The 14641-nt window shown below is 43.0% G+C and overlaps 1 protein-coding gene across 1 annotated transcript in view; it reads left to right on the top strand.

Moving 5' to 3' along the window:
- Positions 1-14641, top strand: part of LOC124594906 (intraflagellar transport protein 140 homolog) — a 263104-nt gene that overhangs the window by 93509 nt on the left and 154954 nt on the right. The window contains exons 12-13 of the mRNA XM_047133380.1: positions 2693-2858; positions 6847-6990. Of these exons, the coding sequence (XP_046989336.1) occupies positions 2693-2858; positions 6847-6990 (310 nt within the window). The remainder of the gene's footprint in view (positions 1-2692; positions 2859-6846; positions 6991-14641) is intronic.

The following is a 14641-nucleotide window of genomic DNA, read 5'->3' as shown; positions in this document are numbered from 1 at the left end:
TTTTATCTGGTTTTTGCCCTCAGATCAATTAAAAACCAATTTTTCCCATCCAATGTGCTATGATCTTACAGTGGTGGATGGGTTTACCTAACTAACAGTGCCACACCTGGTGACTGCCTAATTTGTGCGGTTGTGCCCAATGAACAGTACGGATGGTTCAACTCAGACCATAGCTGTTGTACCGCGATTCATCTGTCATTTGTAGTTTACCCCATTTATGTTAAGATGCTTATAGTGCTATCTATTGTTTATTGTTGTTGTCCACCTCCTTGATGTTCCCCCTCCCCCTCCCCTCCACCCCAATGTCAATAATATGCTGTTCAGATTTGACATCATTCTGAGCAGTGGGTCTCTTTCTACAGCATTTTGAAGCAGACATATTAGGGAAGAGGATAAACTCCGCAGTTTTCAAAGAGTGTGTCATCATTTTCCATATTTCCTATGTCACTATCCTTGACATCATCCCCTAATTTTATTGTCCGGCCTTCCACCCTTTGTCTAGTGCACTTTCTCGTTCCTATGCCTCTTCCAAAAAGTGCAACTTATGTCTGACAGTATTGTTCCATTTTGTGGGAATAATACTGCCCAATACCTCACACACTAAATATTCAACATCTTTTAATTTAAAACTTTTTATTTCTGTCTGCAACACTTCATACCTGAGCCCATGCTATTGCTATTGCATTGAAATGGCAATGATGTGGTGGAAGGCACAACACTGTGACCATTTGCTTCTGCAATTGTGTCAGTCCCATGATTTGTGCTCTTTCACGATTCCTACAATTCAGCCTTTTTTCATTTCCCCATCAAGTGAATCTATGCTGTTACTCTCTAGCCTGCCTACTGTTACTCTTCCTGCTACTGCATGGAGGGCCTTTGTTTAACTGATTAGCTGCACAGAATGGTACAGTACATTATCTAGTGTTACAGTGGATTTCTTTTCTATGTTCGGAAGCAAAGAGTGTATGAACCACTCTTTAAATAAATGAAATGGCACAATTTCAGAGACTTTATTGGTCTCATACAATATATGGTTTTATGTGTATACAGGAGGAATTTAAAGTAGACTGGGGTCGGAGTAAGAATTTGGATCAAGGAGGAAGGTGTGCCAGGGTATTCTGTACAGTTGTGTGGACCACTGTGTCAAGGTGGCTTAGCGGCTAACGCACCTGCCTAGTAAGCACGAGACCCAGGTTTGATTCCCGGCCCTGATACAAATTTTCACTTGCCACTTATGTCTATATACATAAAATCATATCTGTATGAGACCATTAAAGTTTCTGAAATTTTGTCATTTCATTTGCATAAGTACCTGCAGCTATGTTTCGGGCTGGAGCCACCATTTACATTCGATGCTGAGGTGCTGTTCCAGAACATGGAGAACCTTGTCAATTCTGTTTGTGTGTGAGGGGGAATTTAAAGTAGATGAGGGCAGCACTGAGAATTTGGATTCAGGAGGGAGGTACGCCAGGGTAATCCATGTAGTTGTGTGAACTGCTGTCCCAAGGTGGCATAGCGGCTAGTGCACCTGCCTCATAAGCAGGTTTGATTCCCAGCCTTTTCATTACCACTTCAGTCTGTATGCAAAAATCACTTTTTAAATTTTGTTACCATCATTTCCTTGTTAAAGTCACCAGATTTCTTTGGTGTAAATAGCAACAGAGCATTTGGTACAAACCCACTGATTGTTCCCGCAAGTAAAAGAATGAGATGACTTACTTTTCCAACCGGAGCTTTCATTGTTCCTCATGCAGTGTCATTGATCCACACATTCAATCTGGAATGACCAGCATTTGCCCACATTTCATTCAACCAAACTGTTTTGTGAGACTTATGCTTAGATACTTGTCTATAAAAACAGCATCTCCAGTCATCAATATCCTCTCAGTCAAGTTGAACTCTTCTTCCAGAAAAGTTTTCCATTGAATCCTTATCTTCTTTAGTACAGCTTTTGAGAGAAGCAGCTTCTTCTGAGTTGGACAGTCTTTCTGCACATAATACTCATACAAATGTCACCGAACTGTGTTCTCTTGAAAATTATGCAGTCCCATCATTTTAGCAGCACGCATTCTGGTTTTCACTGGATTCGAAAGGGTAGCAGTTGGTTCCTGTAGATCTCCAGCACACTGCTCCCTCATTATTTCTTCACAGTGGTCATTCCAGTTTCCAGAGCAGCAGCAACCCATTCAACATCTTTCAACAATGGTATAACAGGCCCGCCCTTATCCCTTTTGTACTCAGAATAGTGTTGTACATTATATACTAGCTCATGAGATTGGCTCTGTAATGTAGTAGCAGTGCGCACTTTCTTGTGGCTAGAGGAAGAGGCTATATCACAGACTGCACTGTTAACACAAACAGCATTGGTAACTCAAGACCCGCGACAAGTGGTGAGCACGCAACAGATGCTTTGCAGCCGCTAAGAAAGCGTGGCACTTGACAGGACCTGGTGTGGCAGATGTCGCAGCACAGTATGACCAACATAGCAACTTTAATGAAATCCAGAGCTTGGGTTGGTGCTAGAGTGTCCCCTCAACACAATGCAGTTCCTGCACGTGAAATGTTGCAGACATTCTTTTAGCAGCCTTACTGTAGATATGGTCCTTTAGGAGATAGTATACCTTTGCATTCCTCCACCCTCCGACTTGACATACCCATTATTTGTCAAATCATATATATTTTTCTATTGCAGGGGTCGTCTAGTTGTTGTACATTGCTGGGATTGCGAGGAACCACGATTACTAGTGTGTCAAGCAAAACGTATACCACGTTCAAAAGAAGCTACTCTAGGTAGAGCATCTTCAGCAACAGTCTCTGTAACTTCTGCTCATGAAAATTCTGCCCCATCCATCCCCAAGGTAACATTAACTTACCATTTTCAATTTTGAATACTTTTTTCTACTAATCCAGATCAGTTTTAATATGTTTTAAAGCCTCATGAGCTTGCCAGTTTAAAAATTGTACAGTTCTTGTGACAGAAAATGTAATTTCATTCATATAACTGACACTGAAAATTTTAGTAAAATGCCAAAATATCTTTCTTACAGTTTCTGTAACAAATATACTATTATAAAGCAGAATGTTTAGAAAAAAATATACAACTGATATTTTGCTTGCTGTGCATTCATTGTACTTTCATGGCATACTCATTACTAATTGTTCCACGAATGCAGTGCTAGAAATCTGATTTCATGTTGCTGTACATGAAATGTTGAATGTACTGTGAAACTTAAAAAATTGTAACTCTGGATAGGAGAAACTTTTATAATTTAACCAGGCAATAAAACACCTTTGTCCTAATGAGCCACCAATGAATAACATGAATTTCACTGAAATTGTGGGTTTTGCTCTATGACCATTGCTATAAGAAAGTTTGTCTGTCTTGAAGCACCAAATCTGCTGTAATGTTCTTGTTAACAACCCCCCACCCCCGCCTCCCCCAGTTGCCTACAGGAATGTACAAAACCTTTAATTCCAGATACCCATGTTGTCACTGTGGTTTGAAGAATGCACAATGCGGACCAGACAAGATGCCGTCCAGAATGAGATTTTCACTCTGCAGCGGAGTGTGTGCTGATATGAATTTTCCTGGCAGATTAAAACTGTGTGCCGGACCGAGACTCGAACTCGGGACCTTCGCCGTTTGCAGGGAAGTGCTCTACCACCTGAGCTACTCAAGCATGACTCACGCCCCGTCCTCACAGCTTTACTTCTGCCAGTACCTCGTCTCCTACCTTCCAAACTTAACAGAAGCTCTCCTGCGAAAGGCAAAGGTCCCGAGTTCAAGTCTCGGTCCGGCACACGGTTTTAATCTGCCAGGAAGTTTCAAGATGCCGTCCCATTATGCTGCATACATTGTTACTGCGAGACGGAACTAGTGATTGTGCTGGGGAAGGGAGTCGATGAACTGGTTGGAGAATGCATTGGCTAATGAGAGAAGTGGGTGTTTGAGCATTCTCCTGCTAGAAAGGAAACTGCAACAGAGTGGGAGGGATGATGTTTCGAATGCATCATGTACTATTTAGTGTTACCCCAATAAACATGACAGGTGCATGGTCATTGTAAGCTGAGGCTTCTCACACACCTTGATGTCCTTGGATTGTCCTGTATGTCACTGTGTGGTCCTCTTTGTAGTTGTCTCTCTCTTGATGGTTGCTGCACATGCAAATGGCCAGCACATATAACAAGACATACAGTCTGTTAAGTAAGAGCATGGTTGGAATTACACACAGATGGTATAAGATTTTGGCTTAGTTTCTTCACAGCCCAATGGAGGGAACCTTTGTCCTTCATGCATTGTCCATAAAATATTAATTTACTTTGAATTATTTACTGAGATACATAAGAAGAAATGTGAGTGCAGTTTATGTTTGAAGTTTATCAAAGATGTTTGAGGCTGGCCGCCAAATGTTAGTTCATTGAGAAAAGTGAAGATTGGAGGAGGACAATAATCCGAAGCATCGCAGCAGGCTGTGCAGTGACTGCAAAAAGGTGAAAGATGTGCAGGTATTGGATTGACCTTCACAGGCACCTTACACTAACCCTGTTGAAAATGTATGGTCTTACATCAAAAATAAGTTGCAAGGAAAAAGATCTTCACTTTAAAACAGCTACCAGAGCAAATTCTACACTTTTGGAAGTCTCTTCCACATGAATATGCAGAAAAACCTGTGGTCACAAACATGCCTCAGAGGTGCCAAGCAGTTATCGACACTGAGGGTGACTGAATGTAGTATTAATTGTAAATGCACTTTTCTTTTGTTCATATATGATGTGTCTATAGCTTTTAGTTGGTTGTCAGGTACATTAGGCTTCTTATCAGCCCGACCACGATCTTACTGTGCTTTGCTTTTGTCACCATACACAATTTCACACAATTTATTCCTCCAGTTGCTTGTTTCACTACATTACTGGAGATAGGTTGCACAGTGTTGCAGGGGGGGGGGGGGGGGGGGCAGAGTAAACAGAACACGTACTGTTCACCCAGCTGCTGCGAACAAGGTATGAATCAGTATTTCACTGTCATCCAACGTCAAAACAAGTGAATGCACTTTGCTTAGACCAGGGGTTCCATAAGTCTAGGACTAAAACCATAAAAAATCATTTATTGAACTTGTTCGTACAGTTAGTCAACATTTTTCAAAATAGCACACTCCTGAATTGAAACACTTCTGGAGACAGTGTTTCCAGACCAGAAGGCATCATCAAAGGTCTTCTCTGAGATGTCCTTTAGAGCTTAAGCAACATGAACGTGGATGTTTACAGTCATGTCCCATCATTTCCCTTTCAGGCCTTCTTTGAAAAAGGGAGAGGGGCTAAATCTGGGGAAGCCAGGTCAGGACTGTAGGGAGGGTGGGAAAGTAATGAGGTGTAGGTCCTGGCAATAAATTCCTTGATACTGAAGTCACTGTGGCTAGGTACATTGTTGTGATACAGTTTCTACTTATCCTTGATCTCGCATCGACAGTGCACAATCCCACTTTTCAGTCTTTTGAGCACTTCCAAGTAGAAAACTGCTTTCACTGGGTCCCAGTAGGTACAAATTCGTGGTGGACAATAACGTCAATTGAAAGCTTAACTGCCAGACGGAATTCAGTCACGCACATGCATCACAGTTTCCTCAATTCGGAGATTGATGGATGTCCACTGTGGCATTTACACCGTGACCTACTCTCAGGCCTCCTTGAACGACTTGTGCCACTGTAGAACTTGTGATTTGGACAAGCAATCACTCCCAAAGACACCCTGTATTAATGGAAATGTTTTGACCATGTTACGTATGGAAACCTCCTTGTTTACGTATGGAAACCTCCTTGTATTGGGGGGCCAAATGAATTGCCACCACTACACTGTGGCCAAGAGTAGATCTGACCACCCAGTGCTGCTGAGCACAACATACTCAATTTCATCGGCTGCTTCACAATTCATGCCATTTGTACCCCCCCTCACTCCAGCACCAGCTCATGTGAACTAGGTAGAGAGGGGTTATCCTTGTAACACGTCCTTATTTCCCCCAGCCATGCAGGTCTCAATCTCTGGTAACCCACAGCCACCTGCACCTTGTCCCAGGACCATAACTTCATTCATCCTGCATCCGCACCCTCTTCCCCACAGTCCCTTCTTCCTCGTTCTGTCACCCCTTCTCCGTTCACTCCGATACGTCATAGTCATTATGCAGTACCCAAGTGTCCCATTTCTATACCAATGCATCTGTTGCCTTCACCTTGCACATTCCTGTTCCGTACATCTGCTGCCTCCCTTCAAGCCTTCAGCGTTATTCCCCGGCCCTCCTTCCCAATCCCCACCTTCTTTCTCCCCTCTCCCACTCCACCCAACTCAGTTGCTCACCCCAGTCTACCTTCAGAACTTCTGTCATAGCTTTGTGCACTCAGCCAGCACAGTGTAGCCATACTGGTGTGTGTGTGTGTGTGTGTGTGTGTGTGTGTGTGTGTGTGTCTGCGCGCTCTAGCTCAAAAGAGATTCGTCCTAAAGCTAGCGAAGTTTTAACCCATGTTTATATTATGCCCATCAATTACTCAATGCCGCTACTGTTGGGTGAGTTATTACCTTTACTCCTACTTTAATTACATTCTGCTGGAACTTTCTGTACCATAATTGCCTTGTAAAGTGATCATTCTTCAGATGTGTAATATCAATTGCATTAACATATGTGGAGTAATTATTACAGAAATTTTTACACTTTATTGTAAATACAATTGTTGTCAACACTATTTCCAGTTAATTCTGGATATTGACAGTCTGTAATAAAGAATGTTTTTAATAATTTTTGGAGTGTTACATAGCTGCTATTAACTTACTAATTAGTTCTTTTTCCCTTCTGTTTAGGAAGATGTTTTGGTTACATTTTTCTCAACGGATGAATCTGCACTTGTTCTGCATGATGTAATATCTCTGAAATCTGAATTTTCTATTCTACTTGGAGTGCGCTGTCCACATTACATCTTGCTGAGAAGTTCTGATTGTACTCAGGTGAGTATCATGCTTATTATGTGCTGCATTTTGTAATGGATATTACACATAATTCTGTTGCAAGCAATGATAATACACAGCTTTTTGTGAAAACCGCAGATGATGCAAAACTTCAAGGACAGGATGTGACATGGAATTAGTTACACAGTGGTAGCAAGTGCATGGGCTAGACAGTAAAAAAGAATAGATATTAGTGCATTGTGGGCTTAGGTCCAAAAACTGGTTTGATACAGCTATCCATATTCGTGTGTCCAGTGCAAGTCTCTTCATCTCTGCACAACTCTGTCACTAATGAACTCAATATCAACAGAGCATTAAAAACTTAATCTTCCTTCCTTCTGCATAACTACTGTAACCTACATCCATTTGAACTTGCTTACTGTATTCAAACCTCTACAATTTTTAGCCCCACATTTACCTCCATTACCAAATTGATGATTCTTTAATGCCTCAAGAAATTAGCATTCTTCTTTAGCTCCACATTTCAAAATCTTCTGTTTTTTCTTTTCTGAACAATTTATTGCTGCTTCATTTCTGTGTGAGGCTACATTCCAAACAAGTACTTTCATAGGAAGTATTCTTAACATTTAAATTTATATTTGATGTTAACAAATTTGTCTTTTTCCAGAAATGTGTTTCTTGTTATTGCTTTTCTGCATTTTACATCCTGTCTACTTTGCCATAATCAGTTATTTTGCTACACAACTGGTAAAACTCACCTCTACTTCTAGTGTCTCTTTTTCTAATGTAATTGTCTCAGCATCACCTGATTTAATTCAGTTTCATTCCATTGCCTGTATTTCGCTTTTGTTGAAGTTCAAGACACTATCCATTTTGTTACACTATTCTCCCAAATCCTTTACCATCTCTGACAGAATTACAATGTCATCAGCAAATGTCAGAGCTTTTACTTCTTTGTCCTGAAGTTTAATTGCCTTTTTATTTCTTCTCAATTTCCTTCAAAGCCTGCTCATTGTACAGATTGAATGATATCAGTTGTACAGCACACCTGTGACTCATTCCATTCTCAACTGCTGCTTCCCTTCCATGTCCTTTGACTGTTATAACTGTAATTATGTTTCTGCACAACTTATAAATAATCTTCCACTCCCCGTACTTTATCCCTGTTGTCTTCACAATTGCAAAGAGTGTAGTCCACTCAGCATTGTCAAAAGCCTTCTCTAAATCTTCTGATTGTATAAGTGTAGTTTTGCTTTTCTTTTGCCTTTCTTCTAAGTCATAGGTTCGGTAGTAAGCATCTGGATACAGTGAAGTCATGTTTGTCTGATTGGTTTAGAGATATAACAGTATTTAGAACACACCGAGCGAGGTGGCGCAGTGGTTAGCTCACTGGACTCGCATTTGGGAGGACGACGGTTCAATCCCGTCTCCGGCCATCCTGATTTAGGTTTTCCGTGATTTCCCTAAATCGCTTCAGGCAAATGCTGGGATGGTTCCTTTGAAAGTGCATGGCCGATTTCCTTCCCCATCCTTCCCTCACCCGAGCTTGCGCTCCGTCTCTAATGACCTCGTTGTCGATGGGACGTTAAACACTAATCTCCTCCTCCTCCTCCTCATTATTTAGAACAGCAGTCTTTCTGTGGTGCCTGTCTGCAACTCAGCATCTCCACTGTATGGTGAGTAGCAATCTGTCCTTTTCAGTTACCCACTATGTACCCTAATCCTATACTACATTATTTACACTCATTCCGGAAACATGCATTCACCGTAGCCAAACTGCAATCCCACATACTTTTCCTACGGTCCTTCTTAACCTTTAGAATTACCCCTAAAGGACTTACCTTAAAAGTTCCCACCTCTGGGTGCAATTCCTCCTTCCACCAGTCTCTCCTGGACTTCCAGAGCCTTCAATCCTTAGCCCTTACCCAACTTGTCCTGAATCTCTACACTACTTCATGTAACCACCACTCCCAACAGCTCCTATCTCTCTTCAAGGTCCTCCACCTCTCAAACCCTTGCTTGGAGAACACACTCAGGAACATCATCCTAGAAGCCAGCTGCAAACTTGAGTTCCATGCCACACACCACCTGAAAAAACTATCCACAGTGCTAGTGCAACACCTAAGAGGTGGGGTCCCTCTCCCTATCCCTCACAAACACCAACCACAACAGAACCTTCAACAAACCCCCCTCATAGCCAACAAACCTAGCCTAGCCACCCTACTCAATCTCCCCATCCCAGCACATACCCCACACAGACCAAATCTCAACTATAACCACAGTCAAATGCCACATATCACCAGTCCCAATTCAGTTCTAAACCTCTCATCCAGATCCCTCTCTCCTCCAGAGACATCTGTTCTATCAAAAGGCTTAACCTTTAGCCCCACGCCTAAATTCAACCACACTGCCCTGGTTAAAGATCTCTCATTCACACAGAACCTCAACTGGAAATATCACTTCACTACCCAAACACAGCCCCCAAATACTAGACCCAGTGTTGAACCCTGTCTAGAACAGTTCCGACCGCCTTCTCAAAGGGATCCTCCTCCCCTCCCCCAAAACCATCCCTTGCAGACATTTCAGGAATTCCTCACATCCAGTGTTGCCTCCCAGTCCTTCCTGAAGAACATCCCGACAACCCCCAACATCACCCCCGTGCCATTAAGGAGCTGAAAACAGACCGCTCTATTGTCATCCTCCCGGCGGATAAAGGCTCCACAACTGTGGTACTTGACCATGTGGAGTATGTGGCAGAAGGACTGCGTCAACTCTCCGACACCTCAACCTACAAAGCTGTTACCCAGGATCCCATTCCCTCCATCCAGACTGAGCTGCAGAAAATCCTAAAAATCCAAGGTCCCTCACAAGGCCTCACAATGGCTTCCATAGACTTACTCACTCCACCTGAGCCATGTACCCCTACCTTCTACCTATTGCCCAAAATCCACAAAGAGAACCATCCTGGCCATCCCATTGTAGCAGGCTTCAAAGCCCCAACAGAATGTATCTCAGCTCTGGTAGACCAACACCTCCAACCTATCACCCGCAGACTCCCATCCTACATCAAAGACACAAACCACTTCCTAGAATGCCTCAAATCCATTCCCACTCCTCTCCCACCTGAAACCTTTCTTGTCACCATAGATGCTAAAACCCTTTACACAAACATCCCACATACCCATGGTCTCTCTGCCCTTGAGCACTACCTCTCCCAACGCCCACCCGAAGATCTTCCAAAAAGCTCGTTCGTTATCACACTTACCAACTTCATCCTCACCCATAATTACTTCAACTTTGAAGGCCAGACCTACAAACAAATCAGGGGAACGGCCATGGGAACCAGGATGGCTCCGTCCTATGCCAACCTCTGCATGGGCCGCATGGAGGAGGCTTTCCTGAAGACCCAACAGCTGCTTCCCCTGGCCTGGTACAGGTTTATAGATGACATCTTTGTGGTCTGGACTCATGGTGAAGAAATACTCCTTAATTTCCTCCATAACCTCAACTCCTTTTCGAATCTGAATTTCAGCTGGTCCTTCTCCAAAACCCAAGCCACCTTCCTGGATGTTGACCTTCATCTTGTTGAAGCTCACATCCACACCTCTGTCCATATCAAACCCACAAACAAACAACAGTACCTTCACTTTGATAGCTGCCATCCATTCCACATCAAACACTCCCTTCCCTACAGCCTAGGTATTCGTGGCAAACGTATGTGCTCCAGTGACGAATCCCTCAACAATTACACCAATAACCTGACCAGTGCTTTCCTCTCCCGCAACTATCCTGCAGACCTTATCCACAAACAGATCTCCCGAGCAATACATTCCTCCCCGTCCAACAACAATGTTCGTACCCCCAGACCACACAGAAGCATCCCCCTTGTCACCCAATATTATCCTGGCCTCGAATACATCAACAAATTACTCTGCCAGGGATATGACTTTCACAAGTCAACCCCTGAAATGAGATCATCCCTTGACAAAATTCTCCCCACACCACCCAGAGTTGCCTTTCGTCGCCCCCCTAACCTCCATAACATCCTTGTTATACCCTACAATATTCCCAGACTACCTTCTCTACCCAGCATTCCTACCCCTGTATAGACACTGGACTCGCATTCGGGAGGACGACGGTTCAATCCCGCGTCCGGCCATCCTGATTTAGGTTTTCCGTGATTTCCCTAAATCAGTCCAGGCAAATGCCGGGATGGTTCCTCTGAAAGGGCACGGCCGACTTCCTTCCCCATCCTTCCCTAATCCGATGAGACCGATGACCACGCAGTCTGGTCTCCTTCCCCAAACCAACCAACCAACCTACCCCTGTAACCGACCCCACTGCAAAACCTGCCCCCTGGATCCCCCCACAACCACCTACTCCAGCCCCGCTACTGGTAAAACATACACAATTCAAGGCAGGGCCACGTGTGAAACTACACATGTCATTTGTCAGCTGACATGCCTGCCCTGCACAGCCTTTGATATCGGTATGACAACAACTAAACTGGCTGAGCGCATGAATGGACACAGACGAACTGTCCGCCTAGGAGATGTCCAATACCCAGTAGCGGAGCATGCCCTCTAGCATAATTCTAGGGACCTAGGAACCTGCTACACCGTATGTGCCATTTGGCTTCTCCCACCCAACACCAGTCTCTCCGAACTGCGGAGATGGGAACTTGCACTCCAACACATCCTTTCATCCCGCCATCCCCCTGGACTGAACCTATGTTAAACAACCTCACTCCCATTTACTCTTCAGTCTTCTCCTCTTTCCCTTTCCTCTTTAGCCATTCACGCATCTTTTCATCCTACATAGTTATGTTTATCTTTATACTATATACCTCTTTACTTCTGTAGCATCCTCTTTGGTTTGAAGCTGGCACAGTACTTACAGTAGAATATCTTTGGCTTCCCTCTGACAACCATGCCTCCATCCTTGCTACCCTCCCTGTTTTCCTTTCCCTGTTGCTTCATAACCTGGGTTGTGAGTAACTGAATCCACTTTCCCTTCTTCCCTTTTTTCCCCTCTCTCCTCCCTGATGAAGGAACATTTGTTCTGAAAGCTAGGAACATAAATTTTCGGTTCTGTTTTTTGTGTATCTATCGGCTGTACTGAGCGGAGGTAAGTACTGGCCAGCCCCTCTATCTCTTTGTAGTATTTGTCCTTTTCATAATATTATCATTGTTTAAAACAGACTTATTTGTGAGGTATTAGAAAGTTTTAGATATCAGATCTTTCTGCCAAACAGCAAGCAGGACTGTCCCATACTGTAGCATGGTAGTGTTAAGTATTATAAGTGCACAAGTGAACGCAGCAATGCTTCGCCATTGTAAATAGTGTGTGAATTGGATACATGTCCTAAACACCTCAACCCCTCTCTTTATCCATCTGCTCCCCCTCCTCCTCTTTGTCCATCTCCTCCTCCTCCCATCTCTCTATGCATCGCCTCCTCCACCCTCTTTTTGTCCATCTTCTCCTCCACTCTCTCTCTCTCTCTCTCTCTCTCTCTCTCTCTCTCTCTCTCTCTCTGTTCATCTCTTCCTTCCCCCCTCTCCATACCTATTGTCTCACTCCCACTATGTCCATCTCCTCTTCTCCCCTCTCTCTGAACAAGATATTTGCTAATCATTATTGCAAACGAAATCTTGATTGGAAACTGAAGTTGCTTAAAAGAAGTGGATAAATCAGTTAGGATTATTGGTATACTGGGTATGAGAGAAACCTCTTCAGCTGCTTGATCAGTGAAGGTAGTAGCTTCAATTACAGTATTTCACATCTTTTACTGTGTGAATAAGTAGGATTACTACTCCTTCACACAGTAAAAGATACATTACTAGGATTACTAAGTTTTGGACAATACGGATTCCATAGTAGTATTCTTATCATAAGTGGATAAGCTATAAATACAGCTTTCTGTTTTCTGTAAAGCTGATGGCAAGGAAGAAAACAAAACACCGCATTGTTTTGTTTACAATTTTTGTTTAAAATTCTATGTAAGGCTGAAGAATATATATGGGAGAAACAGTTTGTCTAATGGTTTACAAGAGCTTCCATTGTAGTTAAAACTGACTGTGGGAAAGGAAACAAAACTGAACATTTGCAAAGCACACCATAGCATAGCATTTTCTTTCTAGCAGTCAATTTTAACAGAAAATCTGCATATTGTTGTTTAAAAAATATACAGCCTGTGTCCATCTGACCGTATCAAGTAAAAATTTGAAACAAAATGGTGAACTTTGCAGGATTTTTGTTGACAATGTTTCCCCATTATATAATTATAGGTATATTTATACACTGAAGTTTCAAAGAAACTGGTGTAGGCATGCATATTCAAATACAGAGATATGTGAATGGGCAGAATACAGCACTGTGGTCGGCAACACCTATATAAGACAACAAGTGTCTGGTGCAGTTGTTAGATTAGTTACTGCTGCTACAGTGGCAGGTTATCAAGATTTAAGTGAGTTTGAACATGGTGTTATAGTTGGCGCACAAGCGATAGGACACAGCATCCCCAAGGTAGCAATGAATTGGGGATTTTCCCGTATGACCATTTTGTAAGTGTACCATGAATATCAGGAATCCAGTAAAACATCAAATCTCTGACATTGCTACGGCTGGAAAAAGTTCCTGCAAGAACGGGACCAATGATGACTGAAGAGAATCATTCAGCATCACAGAAGTGCAACCCTTCCACAAATTGTTTCAGCTTTCAATGCTGGGCCATCAGCAAGTGTCAGTGTGCGAACCCTTCAATGAAACGTCATTCAATGGGCTTTTGGAGCCAACAACCTACCCATGTACCCTTGCACCCTTGCTGACTGCACAACACAAAGCTTTACACCTCACCTGAGTCCGTCATCACTGACATTGGACTATTGATTACGGAAAGCATTTTGCCTGGTTGGATGAGTCTCTTTTCAAATTGTATTGATTGGATGGATGTTTATTAGTATGGAGACAACCTCATGAATCCATGGACCCTGCACGTCAGCGGGGGACTGTTCAAGCTGGTGGAAGCTCTGTAATGGTGTGGGGTGTGTGCAGTTGGAGTGATATGGAACCCCTGATACATCTACATACAACAGTGACAGGTGACACATAAGGAAGCATTCCGCCTGATCAACTGCATCCATTCGTGCCCATTGTGCATTCCAACAGACGTGGGCAATTCCAGCAGGACAATGCAACACCCCACACGTCCAGAATTGCTACAGAGTGGCTCCAGGAACACTCTTTTGAGTTTAAAAACTTCCACTGGCCACCAAACTCCCCAGACATGAACATTATTGAACATATCTGCGATGCCTTGCAACATGCTGTTCAGAAGAGATCTTCACCCCCTCATACTCTTATGGATTCATGGACAGTCCTGCAGGATTCATGGTGTCAGTTCCCTCAAGCACTACTGCAGGCATTACTCAAGTCCATGCCATGGTATGTTGCGGCACTTCTGCTTGATTGCGGGGGCCCTACATGATATTAGGCAGGTGCACCAGTTTCTTTGGCTCTTCAATGTATAATATATATATTAAAGAAATACATGGTCTGTGTCTCTCCAAATCACTATCGTGTAAAAATTTGAAGTGAATCAATCAAGAACTTTTTGAAATTTTTGCTAACAATGTGTCCCTATTACATATAGTCATGTACTGTATATATTAAATAAACACATATCCTACGG

The sequence above is a fragment of the Schistocerca americana genome, chromosome 2 (assembly GCF_021461395.2).
Source record: "Schistocerca americana isolate TAMUIC-IGC-003095 chromosome 2, iqSchAmer2.1, whole genome shotgun sequence".
Lineage (NCBI taxonomy): Eukaryota > Metazoa > Arthropoda > Insecta > Orthoptera > Acrididae > Schistocerca > Schistocerca americana.
Note: the sequence above shows the minus strand (reverse complement) of the source record. Positions and strands in the feature narration are given on the sequence as shown.